This window comes from Lynx rufus, unplaced genomic scaffold, assembly GCF_022079265.1.
Source record: "Lynx rufus isolate CCGP_SWC_20201006 ecotype Redwood Valley unplaced genomic scaffold, mLynRuf1.p SCAF_11, whole genome shotgun sequence".
Lineage (NCBI taxonomy): Eukaryota > Metazoa > Chordata > Mammalia > Carnivora > Felidae > Lynx > Lynx rufus.
In genome coordinates this window covers 42150535-42162723 of record NW_025814825.1, presented here as the reverse complement: position 1 = coordinate 42162723, position 12189 = coordinate 42150535, and the positions used below count along the sequence as shown (strand labels likewise).

The 12189-nt window shown below is 44.1% G+C and overlaps 1 protein-coding gene across 5 annotated transcripts in view; it reads right to left on the bottom strand.

Annotated features, from left to right (window-relative positions):
* Positions 1 to 12189, bottom strand: part of SUFU (SUFU negative regulator of hedgehog signaling) — a 125498-nt gene that overhangs the window by 84639 nt on the left and 28670 nt on the right. For all 5 annotated transcript variants that reach the window (XM_047073370.1, XM_047073371.1, XM_047073372.1 and 2 more), the window contains exon 3: positions 3658 to 3794. In XM_047073370.1, coding sequence (XP_046929326.1) covers positions 3658 to 3794 — 137 coding nt within the window. The remainder of the gene's footprint in view (positions 1 to 3657; positions 3795 to 12189) is intronic.

Sequence of the window (12189 nt, the reverse complement as noted above, 5' to 3'; positions counted from 1 at the left end):
CTATCTACCCAAACAGGTACATTAAATGGAAACAAACATAAATGCACTGGCTTAAGCAGTGGGCAGGGAATTACCTGTCTATACAAGCAAGACCTAGTTTTTAGAGCCCCCTTTCCTACAGCAGATCAAATTCCCCATCAAGAAAAGTCTGTTTTTCCAAAGGCAGGTTTTTTTTCTAATGTTTATTTATTTTTGAGAGAGAGTGGGGTCTGAGGATCCCAAGCGAGCTCTGCACTGACAGCAGCAAGTCCAATGCAGGGCTCGAACTTGCCAACTGTAAGATCACCACCCAAGCCGAAGTCTGATGTTCAACAGACTGAGCCAACCAGGTGCCCCTCCAAAGACAGTTCTGTATTAGAGTCAGCCTCAGGCATCCCAAGAAGGGAAAGAGGGAGGACACAAAGGGTTCAGGCAATAGACTCTTGGCACAATTTTATTTTGTTATTATTATTTTTTAAATTTATTTATTTTGAGAGACAGAGTGAGAGCAGAGAAGGGGCAGACAGAGAGGGAGAGAGAAAAGATCCCAAGCTGGCTCCACACTGTCAGCACAGAGCCCAACATGGGGCTTGATCTCACAAACTGTGAGATCATGACCTGAGCCAAAATCAAGAGTTGGATGCTTAACCGACTGAGCCACCCAGGCACCCCTCCTGGCACAATTTAAAAGATTCTGCAAACCACATTAGGATAGTACCAAATCACATGGTCCACTGCTTCAAGCAGCCTGCTCCCCCTTCCCCTGTGAATGTTACTTCTTCCTGGTCAACCATCCTTTAGAACCCAAACATCATCCCCAGACCAGCTGCATTAGAATCCCTTGGGAAGCTGATTAAGAAACAGATGCCTCAGTCTCATCTCTGATCGATCAACTGAATTACAGCCATGCAGGGGGTCTGGGAATCCGTGTGTGGACAAACTCCCCAGAGGATCTCATGAGCAGCGGGTTTGGGAACCCTTGCTTAGAAAGGGCCTCCTATAGTCTCCCAAAGGGGACTATCCTATAGGACACACAATGGTAGATAGTAGTTAAGGATCAGTCCCATTATGTGACAGTCACCCTGCCAACAACTGACCTCAGGGGTCTGGAACAAGGACAGATGAGTGCAACCTAAAGGATCTATTGCACCTCCAATTTATAACGTACTTAAAGCTGTGGGGGGAAAGTCACTCTACTTATTAGAGAAGCTGCCAGATCTATGGTTCTCCAAATTTAGTCTCTACCAGAAGCATCTGGGAACATCACCTCTAAAAGACTGAGTCAGAGGTCTCCTTGGGGCCTACGAATATGTGTTTGTAACAAGCTCTCTAGGTGCTTCTGATGCAGGGGATCCAAGGACCACACTTTGAGAGACCCTGGCCTAGATGCTGCTCATTTACGGCAACCAAAGAGCAAATGAGTTGGACAAAAAAGTCTTGGCCTTCATCTGAAGGCTACTTACCAAACCCAAGAAACAAAATCTGAGGTCATATGGGAAATGTTTCTCAGCAATTAATTAGCCGCACAGAAACATTCAGATGATAAGAAACCCTTCATAAAAGGTACTAAATTTTGCTCTAACGTTTCATCCCACTGAAAGACTATAGGCAAGCTGAGCTAAGAGCGGGAGACCAAGGTGCCAGCACAATGTCCCCACTTCAGGTACCATGTTAGCAGTCTCCAGAGGGGCAGTAGGAGCACAGGACCATCCCCTGGAAGCCACTTGAATCATGTGAATCAAATTTTTCTGACTGTCAAGGTCCTGCCTGATTCCAGCTTCCCCTTTACACTCTGAGGGAGCAAACTCTTGGCAATTCTCTCTCTCTGCCACACCCTCTACTGTTAATCCAAGCCTTAACCAAGATTAACACATGAGCTTGTAACCCCAGAAATAGAGATGGCTAGGCCACTGGCAGCATGGAGCAAGGACCATGCTAATTATGGGAAATGGGACAGACAGAGAAAGAGCTAGTCAGTTCCATGCAGAGTTGGAATCTGGCTCACTGGGCATCAGAAGAATGGCTGCAGTCTGCAACAAGGGCTCAGGGCATTAGAATAGTGGCAGGAACCAATCTTTGACAAAGCAGGAAAGAATATCCAGTGGGAAAAAGACAGTCTCTTCGGCAAATGGTCTTGGGAAAACTGGACAGTGACATGCTGCAGAATGAACCTGGACCACTTTCTTATGCCATATACAAAAATAAACTCAAGATGATGAAAGACCTAAATGTAAGACAGGAAACCATCGAAATCCTAGAGGAGAGCAACCTCTTTGACCTTAGCTGCAACAACTTCTTACTAGACATGTCTCCAGAGGCAAGGGAAACAAAGGCAAAAATGAACTACTGGGACCTACCTCATCAAGATAAAAAGCTTCTGCACAGTGAAGGAAACAATAAAACTAAAAGGCAACGATGGAACGGGAGAAGATATTTGCAAATGACATATTGGATAAAGCGTTTGTATCCAAAATCTATAGAAAACTTACCAAACTCAACAACCAAAAAACAAAGAATCCAGTGAAGAAATGAGCAAAAGACATGAACAGACACTTTTCTAAAGAAGACATCCAGATGGCTAATAGACACATGAAAAAATGCTCAACATCACCCATCATCAGGGAAATACAAATCAAAACCACAATGAGATGCCACCTCACATCTGTCAGAATGGCTAAAATTAACAACTCAGGAAACAACAGATGTTGGCAAGGATGTGGAAAAAGGGAAACACTTTTGCACTGCTGGTGGGAATGCAAACTGGTGCAGCCACTCTGGAAAACAATATGGAGGTTCCTCAAAAAATTAAAAATAGAGCTAAACTATGACCCAGCAATTGCACTACTAGGTATTTATCCAAAGGATACAAAAATGCTGTTTTGAAGGGGCACATGCACCCCAGTGTTTATAGCAGCATTATCAACAATAGCCAAATTATGGAAAGAGCCTAAATGTCCATCGACTGACAAATGGATAAAGAAGATGTGGTATATATATTCACAATGGGGTATTACTCAATAATCAGAAGGAATGAAAGCTTGCCATTTGCAATGTGGATAGAACTAGAATGTATTATGCTAAGCAAAATAAGTCCGTCAGAGAAAGATAAGTATAATACGATTCCACTCATATGTGGAATTTTAGAAACAGGACAGATGAGCTTAGGGGAAAGGAAGGAAAAATAAGATAAAAACATGGAAGCAAACCATAAGAGACCCTTAAATACAGAGAACAAACTGAGGTTGCTAGTGGGGTGTTGGGGTGGGGGCTAAATGAGTGACGGGCTAAATGAGTGACCGGCGTTAAGGAGGGCACTTGTTGGGATGAGCGCTGGGTATTATATATAAGTGATGAATCACTAAATTCTACTCCTGAAATCACTATTACACTATATGTTAACTAACTTGAATTTAAATAAAATTAAAAAAAAACAAAACAAAACTGTGGCAGGAACTCCCACTTGCTGCTGGAGGTCAGAGCAGCATATCCTTCTCTTCCCTGACCCAGGTAGCTTCCCACCCAGGAAACTCCAAGCCACCTTCATAGCACAAATGGGGTATGGTAGTCCCAGGAAAGGTCACTCCACAGCTATCAAAATATACCTATGAGTTCCCCTTTAAAGCCAACCAGGCTTATGGCAAAAGAACCCCCACACCCACCAGCTCGTGGGGCTCTTACCTGACTGGAACACATATCTGGCCAAGCCCTGCATTAGCTCTGCTGGCCATGTTGGGGGGGCAGACTCTCCTGTTTCTCTCTTCAGACGAAATGTCAATTCAAAGCCAAAACCACTAGGTCCGTCTGTTCCTGTAAATCTGAAAGGAATAAAAAGCAAATGTTTTTAGTTCAACTACCTTAAGAAAACACTGTTTTTAAAGTTCATTAAAGTTCTCCCCTATTTTTGGTGGCCTCGGCATCCAAACCCCTTAATCAGAAGACTCTCCCTCAATAGCCTGTAAGGAGCCACAATACTAGTCTTGCCCTCCGGCCAGCCACAGTACATGGGTATGACCTTGGCCCAGCCAATCAAATTCCCCTGGTGGCACTCTAAATTATGAGTTCCACATTTTGTGGCTCTGGAACATTCCTCTGTGTGATTAAGGCTCCATTACTGAAAATCTTCCTTATTCACACTCCTTATTCCTTTGAACTGTTATTAAGTACCTACTTAGTTAGCTAAGGATACAATCCTACTGTATGCTCTGTGAGGATGAGATCCTTTTTCCACTCTCATCTGTACTCTGTCCCACAAGGGTATATACAATCTTTGAGCTGGGCTGGCTGGTCTCCAAACTCAGCAGTTGTGGACACATCCCCAGGCAGATTCCAAATACTGGGAAGGCGTGTATTCTTCCTGAAACCCAGCAAGCCACATGCACTCATCGATCGGCACATGCTCTTCCTGAAAACTGGCACCCTGTGTATACCTGTCAATCACTAGAATACGGGGGAAGTATGGTTTGCTCCCACTTCTCATCCCCAGGTGGCCAAGAGTGATGACAGTTACTGCCTCTGTGGCCACACTCATCACAGTGACGATGAGGCAAGGGAAGAATGCCTGCCTCTGACGGCTAGGAAACACTCAGGGGCCCCAAGTCTTCAGGGAAGCCCCTGAAATGGACTTCAGCCAGAGAGGAAAACAATGTAGATGTGATAGCAAGGCCTGGCTGGGGAGTGGCATGCCCCCTTATGTGAGGGAAGAGTCCAGGGAAGAGTTCCTGAGAGCTCAGGAGGCTTGCCAGCATGGGAAGGGTTAAAAGTTAAACTATGTTCATGATATAATTTCCAGTAATTATATCTTGTACAAACATGAGCCACAATGATTATACACATGTAAACTCCTCAGCAGACAAATACAAACCATAAACTAAGATGACAGCCAGCACCTCCTTGCTAGACAAGCTACCGGAACAGGCAGTCCGCGGCAAGAATTCTGAAGGGAGGGTGATGATGTCCAACCCTGGAATCCTGCGTGGCACCTTTCCTTCATCATCATCCTCATCAGCCTCAAGAGGCCAGGCCAGGAGACTGGACAAAAAGAGAGTCCAAAGTCTCCGAACCTCAGACACCTTGCTTGTGTGCCTGGGTGAGCTCAGCCGTCCTGCACTTGCTGCACCAGGGAGACCACCTCTGAGAAGCCACATCCTCCAAAGGACTGAAAAGGAATCCGTCCTTAAAGTTGTCATGCTTGTGCCTAATTACATCTAAAGGAGGTGTCCATGGTTTGCAACGTGGGAGACAGAATCCATTTTGAGGGTACACACCTAGAATTTCAGAGACCAGACTAGAAGTTGTTCGGCAGGACACAGAATGAGCTATTTTCTTCCCCCGATGAGCTGTCAGGTTTGGGGGCAATTTGATGCAGGGGGGCTGAGGGAATAGCTAAGCAAGCAGAGGCCAGGAAAGCCACCTCCCTGCGGCTGCAAGCGTGAGAGGAGTGTGAAAATCCGAGGTAAGGCAAGACTGACTCAGAGTTAAAACTCCACCAAAGAAGATGGGTCACTAGGCCAAAGGGAAGATTTCAAGAAGCCTCCAATTAGAAGCAGCTTTGTAAAATGTATTAGACCATTATTCCAGGGCTTTCATCTTGGGCCAAGAAAAATACATGATTTCTAACCACAAAAACTTGAGAAACAGACAAAAAGAACATGTTCCTCAGGCTGCGCGATGGGGAGAACTCTCCAATGCAGAGAGAAATCATATGCATCCAAGCAACACCACCTCTCTAAGGAGGCTGTGCACACACACATGCACGTTGGGGCGTGCGTGTGCGCACGTGCACATGTCCACCATCTGCCTGCACGAAGGGTGCTTTCTGGGCCAACTCTGTGGTAGGCAGGCCAGCCCTCACTTGGTTGGCTGGGAAGGACAGGCCAGCCAGATGGTGTCCACCTGCATTTGATTACCACCCACCAGGCTGGCTGGAGGCAACCTCTAAACTCTGAAACATGCGTTTGGAATGGCCCAGCCTCAGGATAAACACACAACCTGGAGCCTGTCAGAAGGTCTCTTTTTCAAAGCAGACTGCCGAGGCAATAGCCAAGTGACAAGGTCATTCAGTCTTTAAAGTCCCCCGGAGAGGCCTGGCTTGGTCTGGACTTCCTCACGTGAGCGCTTCTCCAGCCAAACCGGTTTTGTCTGACCAGAGGACGAAGCCCCTCCTAGGGGGTGGCTGTCTCTCACATCCTCTGAGAAAGAAAAGCATGAGAGGAAACTGGCACACGCTGCAGGAGGAGGAGGGAGTTGGGTCAGAGCAAAGAATGTTTCTAACACAGAAGGCTGCTAAAATACTAGCTGGTGGTAAAGAGGGCCAGTGGAATTTCTTCCTATGGAGATTTTAAAGGAATACAATACAGACTCTCCCCAATCTGGTAGGAGGGGGTGAGGGGTTCTAACAGTCTTGTTGCAGAAGGATGGTTGAGACCGTTTTCAGCTGAAGAACTTCAGATCCTGCTCACTGAGGTCCCCAGGGGAGAGGCTGGCTTTGTCCCAGCAGTTTGGTGAGCCTAAGAACGGATGTGGCAGCCTCAAGAGTAACACCAACCTGTGCACAGAGAGAACCTGTGCCTTTAATCCCAGACACAGCTGCCCGGCACTGGAAATCTGCCCCAAAGCACCGGGACTAAGAAGGTATCAGTCAGCCTCCAAGAGGCCAGAATGACCACTAACACCAGGCAGAAGATGAGCAGGAAACCAGGAGACACTTTCTGGAGGAAACACAGCAGCTGGGGTGGGCAGAAAAGAGCTGACCTAAAAGCTGGCATCTCACGCTCAACACTGTTAGTTAATAGGGAAATTCAAATCAAAACCACAGTGAGGTACCACTTCATATCCTCTAGGATGACTAAAATAAAAGACAAGAACAAGTCTTGACAAGGATGTGGAGAAACTGGAACTCTCACACGCTGCTGGTCAGAATGTAAAATGGCAGAGCTACTTTGTAAGACAGTTTGGCAGGTCCTCCTAAAGTTAAACATAAACTTGCCATAGGACCCAGAAGCTCCACTCCTAGGTGTACACCCAAGAGATGGAAAATATACGTTTATACAAAAACTTGTACATTAACGTTCACAGTAGCATTATTCGTAATAGCCACGGAAAGTGGAAGCAACCCAATGCATCAATGGATGGACAAACAAAATGTAGTATATTCATACAATGGAATAAAGAAGAATGACGTACCGATACAACACAGATGAACCCCGAAAACATGATGCTAAGTGAATAAAGCCAGATACAAGAAGCCATGTAGTGTATGATTCCATTTATACAGAATGTCCAGAATAAACAAATCCAGAGACAGAAAGTAGATTAGTGGTTGCCAGGAGCTAGGGGGAGTAGAGAATGGGGAGTGACTGCTAATGGGTACAGTTTCTTTTTAGGGTGATGGAAATGTTCTGGAATTAAATAGTGATGATGGTTGCACAACCTTATGAATATACTAAAAAAACACTGAATTGTATACTTTAAAAGGATAAATTTCAGGGTATGTGAATTATATCTTTAAAAAAAGAAAAAAGCTGATGTCTCAGGTACAACTAAGTGCTAGAGGAGGTAAGGCCAACCACACCAAGTAAGCTGGGTTTACCTGACTCTACCTATTAATAACCACTATGATTAACTGAATGCCTGTTAAGTCTGAGGCCTTGGACTAAGCACTTTTCTTATAGCATTTAATTTTCCAAGACTCACCCACTGTTATCTTCATTTTAACTAGCATGAGAAAAAGACACCAGAGAGAGTTTAAGTAATATTCCACATGTCACACAGCAAGCAAGTGATAGAGCTTGGACTTGAAGTCTGCCTGACTCCAAAGTCCATCCTCTTATTGTATGTGACCTTAGTGAGACATTTAACCTCTCTGTGCCTCACTTTCCTCATCCATTAAATGGGGATAATAACAAAACAGTCACTATATCAGAGTTGTTATGAGGATTAAATGTTAGAAACGACTTGGAATACTGTAAGCATTACATCACTTACGGTAAGTAAAAGGAGCCAGTCACAAAAGACTATATACTGGGGCATCTGGGTGGCTCAGTCGGTTGAGCATCCAACTTCAGCTTAGGTCACGATCTCACAGTTCCTGAGTTCGAACCTCACACTGGGCTTGCTGCTGTCAGTGGCAGAGCCCGCTTCATATCCTCTGTCCCCCTCTCTCTGCCCCTGCCCCACTTGTACTACCTCAAAAATAAATAAACACTTAAAACACATTTTTTAAAAGACCACATATTGTATGATTCCATCGATATGTGACGAATGATATAACTTGTAATATATAATACATATTATGTGTATATTATATAAAATGCCCAGAATAGGCAAATCTGTAGAGACAGAAAGCAGATTAGTGACTATGTAGGGCCAGGGGACTGAGGACAAACGTGGAGTGTCTGCTAATGGCTATGGGGTTGCTTTTTAGGGTAATGAAAAAGTTCTAAAATTAGATAATGCTGATGGTTACATAACTCTGTGAATGCACTAACAACCACTAAATTATACACATACATGATATATGACAAGTATGTATTATATATGACAGGTTTATGTTAGCTGGGTGAACTGTATGGTATGTTAAGTTATATCTCAATAAAGCTGTTCTTAAAAACTGAGAGGGAAAAGAAAAGATTGATAGTAAAAAAAAATGGCAAACTATAGATATATAGATACAGGTACAGATATATCTGCTGTAAGCATACAAGGAGATGTTCAACCTCACTCATAAGAGAAATGCAACTTAAATACAAATTAAAACAAGAGACACAATTCTCCTCTATCAGGTTGGCAAAAATTAAGACGTAGGATATCATTCTCTTGATGAGGCTGTGGGCAAAGAGGTATTCTCATACACTGCTCGTGGGGATACAAGTTAGCACAACCGTTTTGGAGAGCAAGGTAGCAATACCTAACAAAATTACATATATTTTACCTTTTCTTAGAGAGAGAGAGAAAGGTTGCAAGTGAGAGAGGGTGGAGAGAGAGAGAGAGAGGGGGGGGGGGAGAGAGAGAGAGAGAGAATCCCACAAGGGGCAGAGAGAGAAGCGGGGCTAGAACTCACCCAACGTGGGACTTGAACTCACGAACCGTAAGATCATGACCTGAGCCAAAGTCAGATGCTTAATCCACTGAGCCACCCAGGTGCCCTATATTTTACCTTTTGACCCAGAAATCCCACTTCTAAGAATGTGTAATTGCAATATAGCAGATACAATCTAACTGCCCATTCAAAGAGTATTAGGCAACTGTGAGGGAGAGCTAACAAACTGATATGGATACTGTCAAGTAAAAAAAAAAAAAAAAAAAAAAGTACTACAGTATACTACCTGTTGAGGAAGAAAGAGGGGGAAGATAGGAAAATATACATATATCTGCTCATTTGTGCAAAAAGCAATACAGGAATAATAAATCAGAAACTAATAATATTGGCTGTCTACAGGCAGTAGGCAGGAACTAGGTGGAAAGGACTGCAGAGCAGGGAGCAGGGACACTTCTCTGAATATATATCTTGGTGTACAATAGGTGCTCAGTAAAGACGAAAAGAATGAGCTAACAGACTCAGGCAGCAACCCTTTCCATCAAGAACCAGCCTGACCCCAGAAGAAGTGGCCCCTGCTGGTCTCGAGATAACTCTAATATCCAGTGGAAGTGCTCTGGCAATCCTATAGTGGAGCTGGCAACAAGCCTTATCCCTCTCACGTCACAAATGTGACCACCCACCTATCTTTTCAAGATGTGTTTGCCTACTGCCAGCCCACAGCTCAGGATGTTGCAACATACCTGAGCTGCACAGCAAACACTCTAGGCATTGTATAATTACACTCAGCTGTGCTCTGGGCAGAAAAAGTGTGCTGCAGGGGAGGGTTAGGCTGTTAGCCAGCCCAAGTATCCGGGGTCCTTTTACACCCCTCTCCAAAAAGCAGCAAACACCCACCAACCATCAAAAGACAGTTAGTTACGAAGAGTCATCACATAATCTGATCTACTGCTCTGCTGGGCAGTTTAAATTCCAGAACACCAAGTAGAATCCCTGGTCAGTGTGCCCAGAAACAAATGTGGACAGGTCAGGGAACAGGAAGTGTATCTGGCAACTTCCTCTCATCCTTCTGGCCATCACCGGCCTCCCATGATCTGGGGAAGCTCCAGCTCTTGACCTAGTTACTAAAAACACTTCATCATGGGCCCCAGGCCTCCGGTGTCACTGAAATAGGGTGACCAACTTGTCCTTGTTTTCCCAGGATTTCCTTGGCTTTAGAATTGAAAGCCTCATGTCTAGGGAAAGCCATTAATCTTGGGCAAATTGGGGCAATCACCCAACACTGAAGTGTCACTATCTGACCCACACAAAGCAAAATGTTGCCAAATTAGAAAGCGCCAAATATGCATCAAGAACCACCAAAATGTCAGCAGTGCAGAAAAGAGAGTCTCTGGAGCCAGGTGACCTATGCTCAAGTCCTGGCTCTACTACTTCCTGGCTGGAGAGCAAATCACCTATCCTCTCTGTGCCTCAGTTTCTTCATCTATAAAAATGGGGACATGAAGAATAAACCCTAAGGTAAACTATAGAGTATGGGTGATAATGATGTGTCCGTGTAGGTTCACCAATTGTAACAAACATACCATTCTGGTACTGGATGTTAATAGTCAGGATGGGGCACCTGGGTAGCTCAGTCAGTTAAGCATCTGACTTCAGCTCACGTCATGATCTCACAGTTCACGAGTTCGAGCCCTGTGTCAGACTCTGTGCTGACAGCTTAGCGCCTGGAGCCTGCTTCAGATTCTGTGTCTCCCTCTCTCTCTGCCCCTCCCCTGCTCGTGCTCTGTTTCTCTCTCGCTCTCAAAAATAAATAAAAATATTTAAAAAAAATAGTCAGGGAGGCTGTGCATGTGTGAGGGCAGAGGGTATACAGGAACTCTACTTCCACCCAATTTTGCTATAAACCTAAAAAATACAGTCTGTTTAGAGAAAAAAAAAATAAATAAAGTCTATTTTCTAAAATGGAGATATGAGGGGCACCTGGGTGGTTCAGTCGTTTTAAGCGTCTGACTTCGGCTCAGGTCACGATCTCACAGTTCGTGGGTTCGAGCTCTGCTTCGGGCTCTGTGCTGACGGCTGAGAGCCTGGATGGAACCTGCTTCGGGTCCTATGTGTGTCTCTCTCTCTCTCTCTGCCCCTCCCCTGCTCATGCTCTGTCTCTCTCAAAAATAAATAAACATTAAAAAGAAAGACAGGGTCCAGGCTCTGAGCCCTCAGCACTGAGCCCGAAGCAGAGCTCGAACCCACGAACCGTGAGATCGTGACCTGAGCTGAAGTTGGACGCTTAACCAACTAAGCCACCCAAGTGCCCCTAAAAAATTTTTTACTGGAGATACAAGTAGCTATCATATGGTAACTATTTAAATGAGTTAATATATATGAAACACTCAAAACAGTACCTGGAATACAGTGGGTACTGTGTTGAGTGTCAGCTATTATCTATAGTAGTTCCCAGTTCTGGAAATTCACCCTAAGAGGATAATCTTGTATTTGGAAAAAGTCTTTTGCATAAATATATTCCATGGTATTTATAAGAGAAAAGAATTTAGAAACAGTCTAAATGTTCTATAAGCTGAGGTATTCTAAGTTCTGGTGCATGTTGTGGTGGGACATCACAGAGACATTCAAAATGAGAGTTCTGAAAACAGGAGGACTAATCTCTTAAGCTTTGAGAAGCCAAGGGCTTTGCACCTCTAACTGGTGAGGAGAGAAGGGAAGATTATGTCAGAACCCCACTCTAAAGCCTCTATTATTTGCTGTTCACCTATTGTTAACTATAGAATAAACGTTTAAATAAAGTGGTCATGACACTAGAAGTCTTGTGAGTTGCTGATGGGAATGTAAAATAGTGCAGCTGGAAAATAGTACGGTGGTTCCTCAAAAAACAAAATAAACATAAATTTATCATATGATTCAGCAACTCCACTTTTGAGTATAACCCAAAAGAAATGAAAACGGACTTAAACAGATACCTGTATACCAATGGTCATAGCAGCAATATTAACAATAGACAAAAGGTGAAAACAACCCAAATGTTCATCCACAGGTGAATGGATAAAGAAAATATGGTACATCCACACAATGGAATAGTATTCAACCTTAAAAAGGAAGGAAACTCTGACACATGCTACAACATGGATAAACCTTGAAAAGGTTTATATCACTTATGGCTAAGT